This window comes from Andrena cerasifolii, chromosome 1 (genome assembly GCF_050908995.1).
Source record: "Andrena cerasifolii isolate SP2316 chromosome 1, iyAndCera1_principal, whole genome shotgun sequence".
Lineage (NCBI taxonomy): Eukaryota > Metazoa > Arthropoda > Insecta > Hymenoptera > Andrenidae > Andrena > Andrena cerasifolii.
This window is the reverse complement of record NC_135118.1, coordinates 17,157,521-17,179,981: the sequence shown is the minus strand read 5'-3', so window position 1 is coordinate 17,179,981 and position 22,461 is coordinate 17,157,521. Positions and strand designations below refer to the sequence as shown.

At 36.8% G+C, this 22,461-nt stretch overlaps 4 protein-coding genes across 5 annotated transcripts; 2 read left to right on the top strand and 2 right to left on the bottom strand.

Moving 5' to 3' along the window:
- The first annotated feature begins 4,709 nt into the window (after nucleotides 1-4,709).
- Btn (buttonless) lies at nucleotides 4,710-11,281 on the top strand. The gene is made up of 5 exons (XM_076810120.1): nucleotides 4,710-5,101; nucleotides 6,346-6,640; nucleotides 7,884-8,185; nucleotides 10,445-10,605; nucleotides 10,699-11,281. The coding sequence occupies exons 2-5, from the start codon at nucleotides 6,351-6,353 to the stop codon at nucleotides 10,786-10,788; spliced, it is 843 nt and encodes a 280-aa protein (XP_076666235.1). The 5' UTR covers nucleotides 4,710-5,101; nucleotides 6,346-6,350; the 3' UTR covers nucleotides 10,789-11,281.
- On the bottom strand, nucleotides 10,655-12,411 carry LOC143367880 (MKI67 FHA domain-interacting nucleolar phosphoprotein-like). The gene is made up of 4 exons (XM_076810132.1): nucleotides 12,172-12,411; nucleotides 11,869-12,090; nucleotides 11,307-11,415; nucleotides 10,655-11,227 (listed from the first exon to the last, which is right to left on the bottom strand). Exons 1-4 carry the CDS (start codon nucleotides 12,304-12,306, stop codon nucleotides 10,983-10,985), a joined length of 711 nt encoding a protein of 236 aa, XP_076666247.1. The 5' UTR covers nucleotides 12,307-12,411; the 3' UTR covers nucleotides 10,655-10,982.
- Nucleotides 12,412-13,211: 800 nt separating this feature from the next.
- On the top strand, nucleotides 13,212-20,422 carry LOC143367851 (putative phosphorylase b kinase regulatory subunit beta). 2 transcript variants are annotated; one of them, XM_076810088.1, is made up of 21 exons: nucleotides 13,212-13,469; nucleotides 13,545-13,798; nucleotides 13,919-14,037; nucleotides 14,114-14,249; nucleotides 14,492-14,699; nucleotides 15,121-15,477; nucleotides 15,566-15,763; nucleotides 15,909-16,047; nucleotides 16,119-16,399; nucleotides 16,480-16,494; nucleotides 17,029-17,259; nucleotides 17,322-17,509; nucleotides 17,591-17,706; nucleotides 17,779-17,921; nucleotides 17,983-18,115; nucleotides 18,199-18,341; nucleotides 18,422-18,624; nucleotides 18,718-18,855; nucleotides 18,939-19,179; nucleotides 19,287-19,394; nucleotides 20,032-20,422. In XM_076810088.1, exons 2-21 carry the CDS (start codon nucleotides 13,761-13,763, stop codon nucleotides 20,206-20,208), a joined length of 3,312 nt encoding a protein of 1,103 aa, XP_076666203.1. In that variant the 5' UTR covers nucleotides 13,212-13,469; nucleotides 13,545-13,760; the 3' UTR covers nucleotides 20,209-20,422. The 2 variants fall into 2 exon arrangements, with proteins under 2 accessions (XP_076666203.1, XP_076666212.1); XM_076810097.1 differs by lacking the exon at nucleotides 16,480-16,494 and having other exon boundaries at nucleotides 13,212-13,798.
- Nucleotides 20,388-22,443, bottom strand: LOC143367863 (uncharacterized). The gene is made up of 4 exons (XM_076810110.1): nucleotides 22,236-22,443; nucleotides 21,811-22,150; nucleotides 21,542-21,702; nucleotides 20,388-21,468 (listed from the first exon to the last, which is right to left on the bottom strand). The coding sequence occupies exons 1-4, from the start codon at nucleotides 22,251-22,253 to the stop codon at nucleotides 20,518-20,520; spliced, it is 1,470 nt and encodes a 489-aa protein (XP_076666225.1). The 5' UTR covers nucleotides 22,254-22,443; the 3' UTR covers nucleotides 20,388-20,517.
- Nucleotides 22,444-22,461: the final 18 nt, after the last annotated feature.

Sequence of the window (22,461 nt, the reverse complement as noted above, 5' to 3'; positions counted from 1 at the left end):
CACATTTAAGGGGCTCACCCGAAATGGCATCCAAAGTTTAGGATACACGTGCATCGAAGTCGTGAAAGTAAGGAGTTCGTTGCATTCAAGACGAGAACAAAGGAACGAGGACTACTAATTAGAAGTGTGAGCAGATATTTCTTCATTTTTGTGTATTCCATTTATACACAGGAATACCTACAACGAATTATCCATTCCACAAATTGTTTTAATAACATTTCTTATGGAAATAAAACTGTAATGTCGTCGATGAAACTTCCAAACCAAATTCTACCATTGCAACATTTAATAATAACATTAGAAGAACACTAGATTCTATATGATTCCAGTTTGTTATACAGAATCATAAAAAAAAGCAATTAACCTTGAGAAGATCGCCTTTTAAAAAAAATAGTGGTTTTCAGTTTCCAAAAATTTATATATGTACAACGTATATGTTGTGCAGAATTAGAGGACTTCGCACAGCCGCAAAAGGAGCTTCACCGGTCCGAAACGGTAATAAAATTTTTAACACTTCTTAATTTAAAAAATGAAGTATGTCTGGGGGGTGGGGGGAGCACGGCTGATTATCAATCTATAGTCGGATTGTAAAAATATTTGACCTACATGGCAGTTTTACTGACATAAACGAATGAACACATACCAAAATTCAGAGAACTTTCTTTTAACGTTACCTAGAGCTAACGACGAAGAAGTAAAAAGTTTTTGTATCATCTTTTCTTTTTTTTCCATGTTTTTATTTATTATTTTTGGTATTTGTGTGTTGTTTCACGAATTATTTTGTTTTGTTGTATTTTTTGTGTTCTTTTGAACAGAACAAATTTATACTCGAAAATACGTTCAAGCACAGTCGAGCACTAACACACACATACGTATTTATACTTTAAATCATTTTTAAGTAGCGTGCTTACTCAAAGCCCCGAAGGGGGCTTTGCCGGTCCCCTAAAGATTAAATGCACATTAAAACAAAGATTCCAATAAAAGATATACTAATTAACGGTATGTTTGAGAAAATGTAGACAATAAATTAGTTATAATTCTATTAAATATATTGTACTTTTATTCTCCCACTCCACCCTCCTTATATCCACTCAGCAATTTTATTCGTGCTGAAAATAAAAGAGCTATTCGCCCAATTGAATTTGTAGAAAAATTCATATCGATATCTGTTATAAAGAACCTGGAACGTGGCTACTATAATGGAGTTAGCGAAACAGAGTTTACGTGGGTGTCCAATGCATGCATAATGTTCTTTAACTGTGTTAGGAATCACTGCGTCGGACGATGCCAAGCTTTTAACCCAGTGACATCGTATGAGACTTCTTCATCGTTGATGAGAAATCCAGGCAACTAAGGATTTATATCGAACAGAAGTTAACCCAGTTACAGTCGATCCGTTTATGGGAACTTTATCGTTGAATATGAAGTCCCATATGTTCGCTAAGTAGTGTAATAAAATTTAAGGCGACGATGGATTAACAACGCATTCAAAAAACGTAAAGATATACTTTTCACTTTGCAACAGTGAATTCCTGACTGTATGAAAATGTTGGTTTTGACACGTTGCGAAAATTATAGCACAGAGAAAACAGGAGATATTTTATTAAATTTCTTTGTTCGTTTATAATATCTTTGTCTCTCAATGTCGTAATTTTTTTAGCAGCCAAGATGCTGTAAAACAATTTTAAGTTTCCACAAGTTTTGCTTCTCGAACCATATAAAACGAGGCATTGAGATTTGAGAGCAACAACGAATTAACGCTAGTACTCGGTAAGCGGAGATATAGGCGATTTAAAAAATAGGGTTTAAACAGCCTTTTGTTTCACAGGCCTTGTTTCCAGTGCAATCATTATTTTATTGCTTCTGATACTATTCGAAATGCTTCCTAATGAAGGCATAAATATTTTTCCATTTAATTTTAATAAGTGCTGCACACAGATTTCACCACTAAATTTCAATGCAACAAATCATTTTGTTATGCCATATGGTTTTAAATTGAAAGAAATTAATGTTTCCTATTTTACATGATTAGTACAGCCTATTGGAATACATTGTTGTTATTAGCTCAATTTCGCAAAATATGTGGGTTAGTCCGTTTTGGCTCTCAATGAATTATATGTAATAGAACCTTTCGAAAGAAATTATTACAGTAAATTTGCTTTTCTAAATTATATACTAATTCGTTAAAAAGTGTTTACCCTCTCTTCTCGACCAATTATTTAAACCCAAGCAACACTTCGTACGTTTTAACATGTTAAAAAAAGGAGAACCGATAATACTACAAATGGCGAATTTCACTTGCGCCTAAATCGCCCCCAACGCCCGTGGTTAACATTCCAAAATTTATGAAAATCTCTTGAAATATGGAAGAGAAATCTGTAAGATCTCCATTGCCGGAAAATACAGTTTTTTAACTATAAACTACTCGAAGACAGGAACATATAATTTATGATAGTCATTTGTGGGCGCTCTGAGCGTAAGTGGAATTCGCCCTTTAAGAGTTTCAGCTCATAAAAAAACAAACAAGATTCATTTTTACGGTTTTTCGACTTAACAAGGGAAAATCCTGAACCCGAAAATTCAAAAAATTCTGAAACTCCGTGAATGTGTAGGGGATTTCCTCTTGATTACTACGCAATTTTTGTTTGCTGCCCAAATCCACTCGAAAGGGGTGAAATTAACCCCTGAAGATTCGGCTGTTTTCCGATTGTGTGTTAAAACTCGCGAACTGTAAGAGACAGAAAAAAAGTTTCGAGACAAAAGGTACTTCTCTCAATTATATTTATCGTTTGGTTAACAAATTATTTTACAGTTCACGAGTTATAACACAAAATCGGAAAATAACCGGATTTTCAGGGGTCAATTACACCCCCTTAGAGTGAATTTGGGTAGCAAACAAAAATTGCGTTGTGATCAGGAGGAAATTCCGTACATATTCGCAAAGTTTCAGAATTTTTTGAATTTTCAGGTTCGGGATCTTCCCTTGTAAGTTACTTTTGTTGCTCGAGGTTATTACATCGTACATATTTTATTATAACAATAACCACCTGTAAAACTTACATCTACTCCTATTTACATAATCTCACGTATACCTTGTTTTCCATTTTCATTTATGTTCACCTTATATTCTTACTGTCTTCCACATTTATTACCTTAACTCACTTCCAAAACTTACCCTAGCCTCCCTCCTATTCTCCTTCCCAGCCTCCTTTATATTTACTTCTATTTTACACTCACGTATTCTATACCCTTCCCAATTTCTTGAAAATCATCTCTGACAGATGGACACATAATAAATTCCACTTCTGAAGCACAGAAATGCCCCCGTGTGGAAAGGGCATAACGTTGCTCCTGCCTCGCAGACTGCCTGGCACCGGCACCTGGCAGTCTCTCGTATTTCAGGGAACTCCGTTTCCTGTGACGTAGACGTTTCTGGTGCACCAGTAAAGGACTTCTTTCCCCAAACGCACGTGATTCAATACAAGTGACTGGAAAAAGGAAACCAAACAATGCCCGTGACTAATGGTGGTGCACGACCACCGAGCCCGGGGCTCAGAAACGGGAAAGACAGTCGCCACCCACTTTAATGGAGACCATTTTTCGTTTCGTGTTTTCTTAGGTGAGCCCCGGATTGACTTATGCTTGCATTGACGTAGTAATGGTCCACGTTCAATGATATTCTGATGACAAGATCACGAATAAATTACGTTCGTATAGATGCACTGGAAAGCGAGGACCAACTGGGGAAGAATCTCGAAACTCTTGAAAGAAGGAATTCGACAAAATTCACGTTTCTGTTTTGGGTCTTTGATTAACAGTGCCCATTGCATACTTGGTTCAAAGTATGTATTTGGTTTTATTATAATTCAACGCAATTTTGCGGATATTTTGTTATTATAACAATTTAGTATCATTTAATATAAATAAATGTACTCGGGAATCCTATTCCAGATAATGGTTTATCATCCCCTAAAGTACTTTACCCTTAACTGGTGACGTCCCACTCTTGTGAAATAAATGGTCACGCGAAGTTTCCCAGACTCCTCCTTAATAATTTGAAGAAAAAAATCTAAATTTATTTTTAACATATACTGGGAGTTTCTTCCATATTTGAAAAGATACTTTCGCATGTTTAATCTTCAAAGCCACTGAAAGTGGCCTTCGTGATACGACACATTGTAAAACAAGGTCGAACATAAAGAAAAATGTAGGAAAAATAATTCTCATGGAGTTTTCCAGACTCTACGTCGCCGGTTTAAGGCTTAACACAAATTATTTGTTCCTGAACGTATAAAAATAAATGCCAAGTTTCTCGAGATAGTACTTTGATCTTGATTTTGTTTCATTGATATTGTCAAAAATCATAACTAAATAAGGAAATTCTTTTGAAGACAGTTTGATTGCATGCAACTACATTAAATGACTCGACTTTTCTAATTAGTAATACTAGTTATAAGCCTTACACATATCTGGACCCCAGTATGTATTAAGTCCACTTCTTTTAAAAAATCAAATTTTACATGTTTCCGAAAAGGTGAAATATTTTATACGAGGAACATGTAGAATGTAATTTTGTAAAAAGAGCGCACTTAATCCACGCTCTGTCTCCGGGGTCCAGATATATATTTTACACAATTAGTATAATATATTGTAATAATACAATAATATTAAGTAGTAACCAAGCACTCGTTTTTTTTCTTGCTAACCAAGATCTGCTCCAGTACTTTAAATCTTAGAAGAATCCTACAAAAAAATTTCTCTGTCCTTTCAGCCCTACTCCCACAACTCGCGCATTCTCCAACCAGATTCACCCTGACTTCGACCAGCCTATGGCAGCCCGTTTATGTGTGCTCGTTTGACATTTCTGAGTCGGTGCTAAGACGATTCACAAGTAGTGCACGATCTCACAGTAACTCTATAGTAGTGTTTCCTTCGCTTTGATAAGTCATGTGCTTGAAAATGCATCGAAAATTCAGTTCCTCCGGTGCTTCATCCTTTCATTACGCTTCTATGTAATTATTTTTTACGAGATTCCAAGGACTTCAAAATTATTTGCTTTCGAAGCCTCCGATTACTCGAATTCGTGTGTCTAGCAGCGTGTGTAAGTTACTAAATAGTTTAATATTACGACCCGTATCACTTAAAGTTACTAATTATATTTTTTACATAAAATTTGCTCGATGTGTACGCTAACTTTTAACTTCGACAACTTCGACTGAAGTCCTCACGTGCAGTGACTGTGGTTTTCGTAGCTTTCAGCAACGTATAAGTTACAAAGAAAAATTTCTGAGATTTAAAACAAGTTCGTTTTTACTAACCCTTCGGGTGCTATGCATTCGTTCAGTGTATGTAGCGCGTGCGGGGAACGCCGATGGGCGTTCGGCGACTGTGGTTAAGAAGCTTGAGTACAGGCAACCCGCACGCGGCGTACGCTGAGCGTTCAAATTATCAGCACCCAAAAGATTAATGTACTTATGGCTGTATCTATTTTATATTTGATGTTATTATTTTTTGGAATAATTATGTCGACAATTTTTTTAGACAACAGAGCTACTAAGGGGTATTTCCGGTTAGCGCGCGGAAAAATTCAGCGATTTTCAGGAATTTATTGCGACGAAAATAATTATAGTAACGGAACAAAAATGTTTTCTATTTATTAAACTACATTTCTGCCTTAAATAAACAATATCAAAGTAATCAAATTATTGCGTTTCAAATGCTTTTGCAAGTGGTCTTGGTGACATGTTTAAAAATCCATGCCTCGCTCGTGCAGGCGATTTCAGTTGTTAGACTTATCTGAACCCAAAAATCCAAACAGATTCTTCATGAGTATGTTTGTCGCTATCGCTTGGACTATAATTAGTGATGTATCTTCAATATTATCAAAATGGCGGGCAAATATGCAAGAAATTTTTTTTTCCGGCTTTATTCTTTTGTTATTTTCGATTTTAAACGTAGATTAAACTCAATGGAAATACTTGGCTGTAGTCCCTGCGAGAGTCACAGGTGTGCAGAATAAGCAGTAAAATTTGTAAAGCAATCGGTTCGACAGATTTTCAGATTTTATCTGCGCGACGTAGACAAATGACGTTTGGAGAAAAACGCGTTCAAAATTTTAAATGCCTCTGTAAATGTAAAATAATCGGAATTTTTCCATGAAAATTTAACAGTAAATTCTTGAGGGTATGTACTTTAAAAAAAATGTTTTAAAAAAAACGATTTTTTCAACCCGTTTAACCGAAATGACCCCTTAACACGATAATCAATATATTAATATGCATTTCATTTCATTTCTTCGTAATTCGTTTGAAAGAAATTAGAAGAATGTACAATTAATTATTCCAGAGACGATGTCGTGGCCCGAGGATATGCTTCCGTCGAATCAGCGATCTTCTGAAAATACTTGCGAGTCACCGCCAATACCGTCGACACCACCTACCCTTCAGATGTGCTTCCAGAGTCCCTGCTCTCCCGAGAATTGGGAGCCATCGTGGAATCACAGGTGGCTTCCTAGTAGCTTTTCAAATCTTTGCAACATTTCAACATCCTTTGATGCCTCCAGCGAAGCTGCTCTGACTATGCCCAATTCTATAAATCTCCCACAACACTCCGATATGAGCCGCAATAATCGAATGCACAGGTATGGAAATAACAGATGGCACGAATAGGGAACGTAGAACAGTGAAAATCTTTTCAAAATCAAATTTCTCTGAGTAGGGTGGATGCACCATTTGTGGCTACTTTAAGGTATTCTACCACTTTTGGCCACTTCTTAAAAAATATAATATTTTTCCGGGTAAGCAATAAATGTAACCTTATATTTTCTGGCGGTATACTAAACAAAATATTTACGATGTGAAATTCTCCATAAAATAATGATCTGCAAGCCATTTAAAAGTGAGATAATTAAGCGCATGGCCTAAAACAGTGCAAGGGCCACAAACGGTACATCTACCCTATTCGGTTTTCTGACTAGCAATGCTGCTTTATCGAGGACTGTGCAATAATGCAACAAAAGTGAACGCGATGTGCAACTATGCATTTGGTGTGGAATACTTCCATTCTAATGTTTTTACTTTCGCAAATATTTTTTGCACTTTGTGCAAGGCACGGGAGAACAATATTGGTAAATTTTGAGGCGTGGTAAAAAGGGGAAAATACACATTTTCATGTAAGAAACTATGATTTGGAAATGCATTTCGTTTCGTAGAACTAAAAATGGACCAATGATATAATTGAAACAATTTATAGTTTCTTACATCAAAATGTATAATTTTAGCTGTACTTCCGAAAGGCACCGCTGGCCGGTGGTATTATATTATATAATTCGGGGATTAATAGTAATTGAAATTATATAATTTCAATCATAAATTTTGGGCATTATCAGATAACTGAATTAAAAATATAAGTACTAATTATTTACGAGTTATAAAAATTATATTAAAAAATAAATAAATTAATACGTAAAATTTAATTATAAATGTGTATTAATGAATTAATGAGTATTAAAATTATATTAAAGATAAGAAAATTATTAGGAATAATTTAACTATTGGATGGAAATTAAAAATTCAGAGAATTATTAATTCAATGCTATTGTGTCTCGCCCAGTTTAGTAACATAAAGCCTACTATAATTAAGTTTTTCTATTCCATAGTTCCCTATTTCAAAATGCATATTTTTGATTCCCCATAGCACCCCTGAAAATTTAACAACGTCCTTTCTCCGCGCCCTATGTGTTTCATTAGTAGCACAGAATAACGGTAACACCTACCGTTATCTATAATAATTACCACACTAATTACATAACTGAATATTTAGAATTCTATTGTCAGATAGTGTCACTATCATTGAACCTTGCACGTATCTTTTTCTATAACAAGATGGCAGCAATATCCTCACCAAAGTGCCAACACCAATGAACACGATAAAATGACACGGTCAATGGGGAAGGAAGAGTCGAATTTCACGGACGAAACTGAGGATTTTATTTGCGAAAAGACCCAAACTCATCAAATTACCACAACAACGGTATTCCGTGCCTGGGACGTTCCATTCCTCGAGAACGTGGTACCCAGCGCTGAAGATGAAATTAAATGTCACTCGTGGCAAGATTTGCAGTACACAACGGGCTTCGCTAACGCTTTCTACAGAAAAGAAGAATGTTCTGTACAAGGAGAAGTGGGTAAGTTAATCCTAAAATTCTGTACGAATGCGTGTGGAATGAAGAAGGCAATTACTTTCGCGATAAAGTTAATAATTTTAACTAGACAAACGAAGCTCCATAAAACCTAGGATTCGCTCATGCATAAATAAACTATATCTAATATGATTTTAAAGAAATAAAATTGGTTCTTTAATATCCATTGGAAACAACTACAAATTACCAAAGCAAAAGCGTAATTTTGCACACTTTTATATTTGTATATCCGTTCGAGAATAGCAAGCACATTATCTGTATGGAGAGATAAATTTTTAAAAGCGATCTCGTATACTTTCGTGAGGTAGTACGTTGGTAATTAATTTATAGTAGCCTCGGTTATGTCTATAACGTCGTCAATGTGGCCGTAATGGACACAGTGTAGTCTAAATATTTATCAGACACATAACTCCATTATTCTTCCCCCGCGCTCTCTTGCGTAATAAATGATGACTTAATTATGGTTTCACTCTGCGTGAAACGAATTCGAACTGTACAAGACGTTATAAAATATTACGTAACGATATGCTGCATAGAGATAAAAAGCAACAGTACATTCCACCATAATTAGTAATTTCTGTAACAACGTTGAAACAGTTGTACAGTTCTTTTCGATAATTTAACTTTGAATGTTCATCGAAATTATACCTATTATTGTATTAACTACAAATTGCTAATTGCATAATAGTATCGTTAGTATCTTGAACCATACTTGGCAGATTTATTTTTATTTTTTATATCGCGTATGTATTTTTGCGAGTACGCGACGTGAGTGACAATAATGACTCACGTATCAAATAACTCGAAAAGAACACGTGTTCTCTTTAACTCACGTGTCGTCATCGCTACCCGAAATATTCGGTGAAAGTCAACCGCGTGAAAAACTATACTGTATTCGATAATAACGAATACATGGTGTCACTATTTATTATAATTTCGTGTTTTCACGAAGGGAAGCATAATTCTCTCATACGCCAAAGTTATTCAGGAATTTCAAGTTTTAATATTAACAGTGACAAAGTGAAAAACAAATTAAGGCAAATTAAATTTCGAATGAACCACCAGCGTTCGCCGATCCATTTCGATAAATCCTTTGCGAAAAATTTCGACGAGCGTTTCAAAGTGGAATCGCGTAACGAGGGTTCGCTCGATTGACGTCAGCTTGCAATTACGGATGAGATAGCGGCACGGAAGCAAGGCTAAGGGCTCTTACCACCGATCCCACCACGTTTTATGTATCATCGTAGATGATCCTGCGATTCCAGCAACTTACATTATACGAGCGGCACGTTTATTAGCTGCCACCGGTGCAGCTTCGCAATGACGCATCAAATATACAGCTATTTTCATCTGACCGTCACTCTGGCAACAAAAAACCGTCTCTGGTTAAAACCTTACCGCGGTCGCATTCAGAAATCATTCTGAAAGTGCCAAGCCGCAAGAAACGGCCAGTGAAATCAGGTCAGATGATAAATACTTTATGCCCACCGCGGTGCAAAAAATTTGTCAGGCCCAACGCAATTACCTTCAACTCTGTGCCAATGTAACGGCAAAGTTTCTTTTAAGGCCCATTTGCACAGTGTCGCGCCAAATTGGGATAAACAATAATTAATCGAAATTACACTGTTCTTCTTCGGTGCTAAATTTTCAGTTGGATGCAAGTATTTCAATACACCAAATCGTAGTACAATCTGGTAGATAGAAATAGATAGCTCGATATAATTTAAGTAACTTATGAATCTTGTAAAGTTACAACTCCCAAGGCAGGGTTCCCGGTAATGTGTTTTAATTGGTTATACGCAAAAGATTTGCAGGAAATTCTTGGTAAGGCTTGATGCGTTTTACTGAATAGATACGGTGGGCGTAGATCACGAATCAAAGATTTGTTGATATAATTAGCGTTCATGTGTATGACAATGGAAGCGAAGTGGTGGAAGGTGCATAAGCTCTTGGAACTTAATATTAAAGAACGCGTTGTTTTTTCCTGAAATACTTTCGTTAACCTGGATTTATCATTTCCAAACTTTTAAATAGGGTGTGTTTAACCCTCGGACGACCGTGCCTGGGTCTGTTTTGAATAAAACTAGCGATCTCTAAAGTTCGAAATATCAATTGCTGTAAGACAAGAATCAGAAAAGAAAGAAAGGTGTGCATAGGTCTAAACTGGCCCAGTCACGATCTGTCGCTCAACAGTTAGAAGCGTCGACCTTCTGAGGGTTAAAGCTGAGAGCCTGTACATTTCAGGGACAAAAAAGAAGTTAGTCAACGATAAACCACGCAAAGAGAGAACAGCATTTACAAAGCAACAAATTAGACACCTGGAGTACGAATTTGCGCATAGCAATTATCTCACCCGTTTACGCCGCTATGAAATAGCGGTCGCATTGGACTTAACGGAGCGTCAAGTAAATTAATATTACGTTCTGAATTCACTTTAAAAGAAAACATGCAATATATTATGTTCAAACATTTATTAAGGTACTGAATTCGTTTTCTAGGTGAAAGTATGGTTCCAAAACAGGCGGATGAAGTGGAAGAGGACAAAGGGTGGTTCTGGAAGTGGACAAGAAAGGATCAACGTTTCGTAACGAATTACTTTCTTAATTTTAAATATTTTACACAGACATGTAATTGTAAATAATATTCTGCATAAAGTGATGTAATCAGTAAATGCGATCAATGTCTCTTTGAAACTAAATTCCGCGCTGTACTTACAAACACATATTTCCACCCTTTTCCTTGCGCAATAAAGAAATTAATGTTAGGAATACTTATGAACTAATCATACTTTAGTAACTGCTACCGATGTAAACTGCAGATTGTATCCTTTGTCTTTTAATCTTTTTTCTAGAGCGGATAATTTGTCCTTCGAACTTTGTATAAAACTTGCGTGCTCTTTCTGCTTAGTCTTCGCGTTTCTTATCGCAGTCACTTTCTTTCTGTTTACCAATTTCGGATAACTGTCTTTTGCCCATGCTCTGCCAGCGAAGAAGCGCGCGTGTTGTCTTTCAGGTGGGATATATGTAGCTAAATAAAAGCATTATATTTAAAATGTGAAATAATTAATGCACTTGTTTGATACTACGTCGCATAAATTTTCGCATACCTTTTAATAATCTGCCACACATGAGATAATTATTCATTGTTTCCGCAGCTATTTTAGCTACTTCTGGATGTAAAAATTTTACGTACCCATAACCACGGCTCTTACCAGTCTAGAATAATTACGGTACTGTGAAATTTTATCTTACATCTAACGCGAGTACTGTGTAGAAGAAACATGGTAAACTATTAGTGGGCATGGCTGATGGATTGGTAAAGTCCTATAATCAATTTGTACTGTGCATCTACGAGATGTTGTCGCGAGAAACTCTAGAGTCCAAATGGTATATCCCCATAGCTCCACATTTTCTAACATAATCGTAGACGCAGACGTATCGTTGCTATTGGCTGATGCAACAACATCGACGAATAGAAGGGGGGTGAACAGGGCATAGATGGTGCCAGCCAATGCGAGCAAAGAACCCCTCTTGATCCTGTGCGCTTCTGAGGACCATCTTTTCGTCGACGCACAGTAATTTACGTACAAGCTGCGTATGCTCCAAGTTCAATATGTTTCTTCCATCCAGTACAGATTCGTGCTTACCATATTTAAAAAATGTACGTACATTCTTTGACCTGGCGACACGCACTCTCAGTACCCTTCCGAATTGCTTGAAGAAATCTTGCATTTGTTCTTCATAAAAACCATGCGGTATGTGGCCCAAATATACTATGCCCCTTGAATGTTGAATTCTGGGGGCACTTTCCGCCTTCTTTTTATTAACCTTGTATACTGCTGTAGCTGGTTTTGCAGTTGAAACCGTTTTCCTTGAATTCTCATTCTTCGTCTACAATAATATTCCATTAAATTATGCTTTCTATAATGAAATATCACAATACATAAGATATATACACATGAGATATCTAACCTCAAGAACCTTTTTCACATTCTCTAATGCTTTAGACACGGTTGATTCTTCTGCGTCTAACGATTTACGCTTGACTTTTATAGCTTTCTTAAGCGGTGGCACCCTCACTGCATTGGATTTCTTTTTAATTTTCATTCTGGACAATGCAATTCGAAATCAATCGGCAAAACAAAAATAATAACTTAAAGTACTTAGCGAATGGTAGCGAGGTAAACGGTTAAGGTTAATCCGCGCCATAGAATCTCGTGTCAAAGATGGGAATGCTATTTTTTGTAGGATAACTTGGGAGGCAAGAGTAGGGATCATCATGATGTAAGGATATAAGGTGTGCTCGCTGAGCGGCTCATTGTTGTATTTTTTCCCAATTTCCGCTGTATTAAAATATGTATATATATATATGAATCATGGACCTAAGAATTAAATGAACAGAGCACAAAGCTGCGGGGCCTAAGTCGTATAAGTAAGGAGGGTGCGTATGCGGTGATGGACGATCGGTGATTGGTTAATGAAAGTGACCGATCATTGCCGAATGGGCATTTATATTGGTTGTCTAGTGATTTCCGTAGTTTATGTCTGTCCTTGTCGAGTGACGCCTCTTATTATATCTCCTCTTTATCTACTTTCGCGGTGAAAAAGTTACTAGAGCACCGGTGCTCTCGACCAGCTTTACTTGCGCAAAAACACAGACTCTACGATCGCATTATAAAAAATTTCCTTTAAATTGCAAGGTGTCACGCAATTCCGACTTTGAGAAAAATTTCCAGCAGCCACATTTGGCGCTCAATGATTAATTCTGATTAAGTCTGATAGAAAAAAGGAGTGGTCTCTTTGGGCGCCTAATGCTTTTTAATTCTAATATACCAGCATCAGGTCTCATCCTTCTCAATTTTAATTAAAAAATACAGCAGCCTGTTTGAGCGCATGATAATTCCCGCAAATTCTAAAAATATGTTTTCGCGCGAAATTTTAAACGAGTTGCCCGTGCACATATGCGCACGTAAAGTGTTTACCAATAAAATCCAGAAAAAAGCGATCACCGCGAAAATTCGACTGCGACACGCTATCAGCACGTTGCCATTGTTTATTTCAACGGCGCGTAACTATACAATTTCGAAACAAGCTATGTTAATCATTAAACGAAGAAATGACTTGTTTCTGGCAAATTTATAATGGAGAATGACCCCTTTATAAGCAGAAATTTTGTTTCTAATTATAAATCTGAGACAGCACACGCGAACTACCGTGCCAATTGTGCACAGTTGATTTTAGTACGGCAGAAGTAAAACGATTGTCAGCAGGTGAACGGCGAAGGTTAATGCGCATATACGTGCATGATTGCCGGAGGAAACAATTTTTACTATTTCAGTCGCCAGCTCCGAACGCGTTTATACGTTCGTTTCGTATTATACCGGAAGATCTAACATAGAAGTTATTGCTTCGCCTGTGTTGCGGCCGCAGTTTACACACGGGGAGAAATGTTATCGGTTCCACTAACACAAATGGAAATAATCTTTGTCATATGATTCCATGCATCGCCAAATAATTGGACCAATTCAAAGGAGAATCTGAACTTAATTGTTGTCGATAAAATGACGTCTGTTACTCCAACACCAACAAACATAAAAAGGTTGAAAATTCGTAGTTGTCAGAGGAAGCATGGTTCCAAATAGAATTTAATTCCTTTAAATTGCAATCTCTGTACTTTAAATGGTAATTTAATGAACATTTCTGTTATACAATTTTATAGATATCCTCCACTCAGAAATGTACGTCAAGGAAGCATTATCGACTTGGACATCGACATGTTCCTTAAAATTTCAAATTACGAAGACACTGTTAAGAAGCTTGATATTTATTATGGAATTGGTATGGGACAGCTTTGATTTTTACCATATTAAGGTGAATTCCTTAAGGTTATACATAACTCATACATGTTTTCTAGTTAAAAGGCAACTACTACGTTACCAAAGTTGCATAACTGGTTTGTTTCCACAAATTTCGAGCGATAAAGTAGTGGGGAGTGTACGAGAAAGTATTTACTGTGCCGCTGCTATATGGAGCTTGTACCAAGCGTATAGGTAACTGGATGAATAAAACTTTGCGTTCTATTATTAATTAATATAATGTCCGTTCGACGAGTCAAGTCACAGATATAAACAAAGACGACGCGTGACGGCGTTCAGACAGAACAGAGGCAGTGATAGCGAATAGGCAATTGCTGTGGTCGCTGTCTCTCCCGCATGCATATTTTGTCTACAGCTGGTGACTCGACTCGTTGAATAGAGTATAGTATTTTTTATATATAAAATTGTTTTACTAGGCGGATAGACGATGATCGTGGGAAGTCTTACGAGCTTGGACAGTCTACAGTAAAATGTATGCGGGGAATTTTAGAATGTTGGGAAAAACAGTCTTATAGAATAGAGTTGTTTAAACGTAATCAATGCAATCGATTCGCGCTGCATTGCAAATTTCATTTAGATACTGGTGACGAGACTTTTAAAGATGCTGAGTACGACCACTTGCAAGTAATTATAGTATATAATAAAATGTAATATGATACTAACAAGGGACGGACACCATGTGTTAAGTTAAGAAAAAAAATTTATAAAGTTTTTTTTAACGTGGAGACATCTTCAAAAGGCACCCCGACACCTCCAGAAGGGAATCTCCTACGGGCGCCAGGGTACTGTGGAATTTTTACCCACTAAAACCCCACGGCCACTGTGAAATTTTTAATAATTTACATGTAAATATCTCTATTATTGGCTGAAACGCTCGGACACCTATTTACTTATTGTCGACATAGATCCATCGTGCCAAGGCTCATCAAAATCGGTGTCTACCACATGGTGTCCTCCCCTCGTATATATTCTGTGATTATTATTAATCTGATATCTTTATGTGGAAGGAATCCCTATTATTGTACTAACTACCTGCTTCTCGTAGATCGATATCGTTTCACTTTATTTGATATTTCTGGTACAAATGATATCTTCCGGTTTACAAATTATATACACTCAGGATGAAGTGGCATTTGTACAGAATCTTGTATATTACGTGGAAAGAGCGTACCGTACGCCGGATTATGGCATGTGGGAACGAGGTAGTCGATATAACGATGGTACCCCTGAAATACATGCTAGTTCAATTGGTATAGCTAAAAGTGCTCTCGAAGCTATCAACGGGTGTAACTTATTTGGAGAAAAAGGTGCTTCCTGGTCGGTCATATACGTCGATATCGATGCGCATAATCGTAATCGTAGTATTTTCGAAACGATGCTTCCCAGAGAGTCCAGTTCCAAGGTACAGAACATGTTTCTACAGAAATCCTATGCGCTTATAAAAAGATTCTTGCCATTGTTGGAATTACAATTATATTATTCGTATACAGAGTGTAGACGCAGCTTTACTGCCCACAGTATCCTTTCCTGCGTTCGCCACTCACGAGGAAGTATTGTACACCGAGACGAAGGCAAATATCGTAGGAAGATTAAAAGGCAATTATGGTTTCAAGAGATTTGGAAGGGATGGATATAAAACCGTGTTGGAAACCACAGATCGCCGTTATTACAAATCTGGTGAAATCAAGGTCTCTGATGTATTCAATTGTTAGTACGTTACTTTTGAAATTTCATTTAAACAAATTTCGTCGCGTTCAACCGGTTTTTCTGTAGCATCTTTTCGCAATAATGAATTAGTACTGCGTAGAGAACGTAAATGTTTTTCTGTTGTAGGAATTTGATAATATCGAGTGTGAGTGGCCGCTATTTTACATTTTTATGATCATAGATGGTGTTTTTAAAACCATGCCAGAGCAAGTAGAGGAGTATCAGAATTTGCTGAAAGAACGAATTCACAAAGATATCAATGGAGGTATATTAATGGAAAGTGAACTTAAATTAGTAGATCGTGTCAAATGCTACTTTACTTTTTTAATTAAATAGATCCTGTAATACCTATGTGTTACCATGTGCCTGAGGAGAGCTTAGATGCGGAAAGGAATGATCCTGGTAGTAGTTACCGAGTAGCGAGCAACGAAGGAAGAGGGCGAAGAGGTTCTACGGATACCGAACCTGCACCCATCTACTTGTGGAACCAAGCTATGTTCGTAATCGCACAATTGCTTACTGATGGTCTGTTGCACATTAATGAATTGGATCCCATTAGACGGTACCTTCCTTCGTACAACAGGCCGAGGAAAGCTGGAAGGTATTCGGCTTTTCAAGTAAGTGGGAACGCGTCTCTCTTATTTCTGCTGAATTCATCATTTGTATAAATTATTTTACATATCTTTGTCCCATACAGGCTAAACCCAGTATTGTAAGTAGATGACACTATATGTGTGCGTAGCTAGTACCTTCTGCATTGATTTTATTCTACTGTTTGAGAATTAAATTTGACAATCTTGCACTTATCGAATATATACGTATTCTAAGCTTCCGAACTATATGACAATACATGCCTTGTACATACAGTATGTTTCGTATAAATTTGATCTCAGGATTCGAGTCACTTAGATTCATCCAATGTCTAATTTATAATATCTATTGTGTAGTGTTAATAGTACAATGATGCATGATGCTTGGATGGAGGCATGATTTATTTCGTTCTTTTTTCTTTGTGATGCCTGCTGCAACTATCTTACCTTTCTTTTTAAATGATCGCTCTTTGCGATCACGCAATGTATGATCTTCCTTGCAAAGATTTTTCTTAGTATTTCTGGTTCTGCATTTCCTGGCGCATTAAGGAAGAAGGATAATCGAACATATCTATCCTTAATAGTTTTAGCAACATTCTCATTACTATCCTGTAATAATGCATGATTAATCTATTAAAAACATTTCTGTATATCAGGGTACTCATACTGATCTTGTAGTACAAATCGTTCTTATTGCTGAGTCTATGCGGTTGCAAGCTATGATGGCAACGTACGGTATACAGACACAGACTCCGCACGAGGTAGAACCAGTACAGATACTGTCGTCTACGCAATTAGTGAAAGTTTACGAGAAATTAGGAGTGAATAGCAAATTGGACCTGCAAGGTCGACCAGGTAGACCGATTGGATCATTGGGTACAAGCAAGGTATGCTTCTTCCACGTACAACACAAGGATTTTAAGGGAATATTTAAAATGATTCTTTACAGGTTTATAGAGTATGTGGCATGACAGTGCTCTGTTATCCCCTGATATTCGAGGTATCTGAATTTTATTTATATAGAGACATGGCTCTGTTAATTGATGATATTAAAACTGAGCTTCAGTTTGTTGGTAAATACTGGCGGCTATCGGGTAGACCTACCGTGTGTCTTCTAATACGAGAAGAACATATGAGGTGTTTATTAAAATTTAACGTAAGCAGAATGAAGGTATATACGTGTCGTGTATAAATGAGTAAAATATATTCGTACTTCAGGGATCCGCAATTCAAAGAAATGCTTGACCTCTTCGCAATGTTGAAGAAAGGCTACTGCGATAAGACCAAAGTACGAATTGGACGATTGCAGAATCTTATTTCGTCTTCGTGCATTGGTAAATAATATTTCTTAGCTCTCTTTCCCATTGTATTCCTAAATACTAACAGCGTCTTTATATGTTATACAGAACATCTCGATTTTATGAATACCATAGAAACAGATCTTGAACTTGCACAGTTTAGACAGTTACAACATGATTATATCGGATATCAAAGTCTCACAGATGTACCAAGGGCCCTAACGTACGCAGAAAACATAATAGATTATTCTGTAAGTATCCTGCGAGTAAGCAACTGTGTACTTCGTTTATCTTAACTAATTCACGTTTCAGAATTATGCGAATGAGCCACTGTATAATATATTAACTGAAATTCGTAGTAATAAAAGCCTTTATGCCCTGTGCCAACTCTACGGTATTTTGTTGCAACGAGAGGGTATTAATTATGAAATTAATGGAATAACAGGTATTAGTTTGCGCGCTTAAAAGTAACATAAGTACTTATGTGACAATACTTTGTCGTTCATTCGGTTAACTGATTCATTTTAGTTGGCGATTACTTAAGATCGTTGTACCAACAAGCAGGCTGTCTCAGATATTGGATGGTGGTCCGTTACTGCAGCAGTTTATTAAATCACACAGTGGATAGCATCAGTCCTTTTATAACAGGCGTTCTCGTTAAAGGAAAACAGGTAATCGAACATGTATTTACCAGAATACATGTTTATAGCTGCTTGCTAACACTGAGGTTGTTATTCCTGGTCAATGTTAGATAACAGTTGGAGTAATTGGACAAGAAGAAACAGTATTCGACAAACCAATGACACCGACAGAAATTCAATCAGTCGTGTACTCTACGATTCAACCGCACAACGTGGTGCAAGCCGTGCTCCAGCAAGAGGTTTTATTATACTGCGGCAGACTTATCGGAAGAAATCCAGAAATGTTTAAAGGAATATTGAAAATTCGTATTGGGTACATAATAATTATATACTGACGATCATATCGCTATCATTATTTTAATGCTCTCAGGAAGGAAATACTTCTAAACGCTCTTTATATCCGCAGGTGGGTGTTAGAAGCAATAAAGCTTTACTTAGAAATATTTGTTGAAAACCCTAAACCAATCGAGAATTATAGTCCATTCGAAATTCGTCGGTTTCTGATTAAAGTACTAACGGTTAAAGATTGGGCTAATAACGAAAAGTACGTACAATCTCCAATTTGTTTCAATATTTAGTGACGTCGACTTTATACAAATTAATGATATTCTATTTGTTTCGTAACAGATTTACAGTTTTAGGACGCAGAAAAATCGAAGGTTGTCTGTGCAGAGTACCTGCACACTTTTATAATCATGTCTGGGAAGTGCTGTTGCGTTGCCCGGATGGTATTTGCGTTAACGGGCGAGAATTGCCTCAACACCCCACTCTTTCTAACATGACCCGTTCGGAACTTACATTTGCTTTGCTCGTGGAATCTTTGCTTCACCACATACATTTACCAGAATATCGTCAAATTATTGTAGAGGTGTTTGTTTTAAATATTCATTTATTCACCGAATTATTTTCCCTTTTAATTTCATTGCCAGTTTCTTCCAATAAGAATCAGATTTCATAATATTCTCTTTCTTGCAGTTGCTTACGATAGTATCAACAATTTTACTTCGAAATCCAGAATTAAGTTTTCAGAAACAATTGAACCTTGATATACTTGTCGAAGACGCTGTTGTAATGTACTGTAAGGTACGTATATCATAGCTAAATAGGGTGAGTCTCTCGCGACGCTCCACAAAGAGATGCCGTCCGGCATCCTGTGCCGAAAAGAACGCTCCGCGGTGCCTCACGAAGTGTTATGGTTTTCGACCCTCAAAGGGGCCGGAATATCCATTAAGAGGTGAGAAATCTCAAGTTCCGCACTTTTCATCAGATATTTGTGAAAACGACGCCAATCGATTCCCCTTATGTTTCTTCGACGAAAATAACACCAAAAACTACATAATTTGGACCATAATGAAGGAAATTATATAATTTTAAATTAACTTCGTTGAAAATAGTCCGATTTACATTTATTTCTCCGTTGAAAATCATATCAAATGTCACGTAATTCGGAGTATTTTCAACGAAGTTAACTTGAAATTATATAATTTCGTTCATTATGGTGCGAATTACGTGGTTCTCGGTGTTATTTTCATCGGAGAAACGTAAGGAATCGTTTTCGCAAAGATCTGATGAGAAATGCGGAACTTGAGATTTTACACTTCTTAATGTATATTCTAGCCCCTTCGAGGATCGAAAACCATAGCACTCGGTATATAATATCGATTATGCAAGATATTGATTATTGCTAAATGAATTCTGATATAATAATTTAATCTTTTAGGATCATAATCTGGAGAAATCTGTCGATCAGTCACCATTTTTCTCTGCCAATTACTCGTTAACTACAGGATATCTAGCTAGGGCTGTTGTTAACAATGTACTCACTGGTGGATGTTTTCCAACTATTCATGACATCAATGATGCAATTGAAAACAGAGATACATGCAAGATCACATAGTAATGTAAATTAGTTTCCACAAAAGAGGAATCAATGGTTTGAATATCTGCCAAACAAAGCTGTATTCATAGGAAAATACCGTTATATCCTTTCCTGAATATTATATATAAATATTTCTTCAATGAAGTAAAAAAGAATTGTTTTCGAGATTGTAAAAAAAGACTAATGTGTTGACAATGTACACAAACACATATTAAAAAATTTATTTTCGAATGCTCAGAATTCGCAGTACCTATGCACATCATATCGTATAAAAAGTCGAATGTAAATTTTTACGTAACTGTACAAATTTAATTACATCGTTGGAAATCACCTTTTCGCAAAATTCGTATCCATCGCTCGTCCAGATCGCTGTATGTTATTAATGTTAGCTTTAATTCTGGAGGCAACAGTGCCTACTTCTGCAGCGGTTGCCAGCTGCTTTCTAATGAAGTCCTGATTGTACATTTTGCTACTGTCAGATTCCTTCTTTTCCTCTTCGCGGTACCTTTTTACATTCCTCTCTCGTTCTGTGTCTCTCCATGATGCGTTTGCTATCATTTCCCTCCTACGTTTCTCTTTCTCTTCTTCCGTAAGATGCTTCTTTTTCCACTTATCTCTACTGCGTTCTTGTTCTTTATGTTGTCCTTGGACAACATCGGAAAATGATTTAGAATAGATTGTATCTTTATGATGTAATCTGTTTGAAGGGTTTCTGTTATTGTATCTACTTCTAGGAAAATCGTTTTGTCTGTCTTGAGGAGTTCTCGAACGAAAATCTTTGTCTTTATTCTTATGTATATCTCTCGAATCTATTCTGCTTCGCTTTCTATGAATCGAAGGATCGCTCCTTTCTCTGCTCAAACTACGATCCCTCGCATGTTTCTCAGACATCCTTTGCTGTTTGTATTCTCTTTTAACTTTCTCTATATATTCTTCTTTCCTATGTTTCTTAATTTCATCATTATTCTCCTTACTTTTACTTCTATGTTTCTTTTTACGTTTCTCTGTATCTTCTTCGCTCGAACTCTCTTCGCTGCTGCTTTCTGACTCGCTACTGGAGCTATCGCTCTCTTTTCGTGACTTCTTCTTTCGTTTATGTTTAGACTTCTTCATTGACTTTATTAAGTTCTTTTCGTTCATTTTCTCTTTCAGCTGCTTGTACTTCACGGCCAGCAGCATATCTAATTGTGTTTCGTCGTCGCTATCTAGGTTCTGCTTATGTTTCTTCCTTTTCCTCTGTTTCCTCTCGCTTTTGCTTTTCTTCGATTGTTGCTCCAACTGAACATAAATCATTACAAATTATTAACAAAAGAACAAGGTATGTTAATGACAGATGTTAACGTTTACTTACCAACTGCCTTAACTGCTTCAACTTAACAGGATTCTTCAACAACTGGCTCCTCGTTTCCATTTCCTTCTTTTTTATGGCATACAGAGGATCTTCTTGCATCTTTCTTGCTAAGTCTACTTGCTCGTTACCAGAGAAGAAACGTAAGGATGGTGGAATACATTCTGAAATTATAAGTAAGTCACGTACGAAGCCAAAATGCATATCGATTCTTAGTTACTATACGTAGATTACAATGCTGCATATGTACGCTGAGTTTATAATATAAGCACCATGTTCAACATGATTCCTAGGCGCACGATTTAATTCGGTATCCTTCTCTGTCTGAACAATTTGTTCGAAGGATTTATCAATCGGCCGTCCAAGTAAATAGTCTTCTCTGTTAACCAACTTATTCGGCCCTTTATACATCCAATCTAATTTTTTGTCATCCTTTTTCTCTATCACGCCTTGGTCCATTGCGTACTTCTTCATATCCTCCCTGTCTTTCTCCATCTCTATTTCTCTCTGCAGTTCTGCTATCTTCTTCCTTTCTTGACTCTGCTGTTGCTCTGCTTTCCATACTTTCTCTATGTTTTTCATCGTTGACGGGTGCCACGATTTCTTCAAATTCTGCCTTAGCGAAAAGTTAATTTTCTCGAATGAATACACCATGTACTTTTGTTTATGCAACACAGTGTCTTGTAATTAAACTTACCAAATCTCCTCCACCCATTTTTGTAGCGAACTGTTGATTTGTAGAGATTTTGCGAGGTTAGCTTTATTTTTATCTCACTTCACGTGAATTATATGAACCTTTGGTTCGCTGAGACTTAGAAGAAACCACAATTTACACAGCTGCGCGAAAGCACTGGTAATTCGCGAAGTGGCATCGACAAGTCCTTACAGGCTTACACCATGGACGCACGAGAGTAGAGACTCGA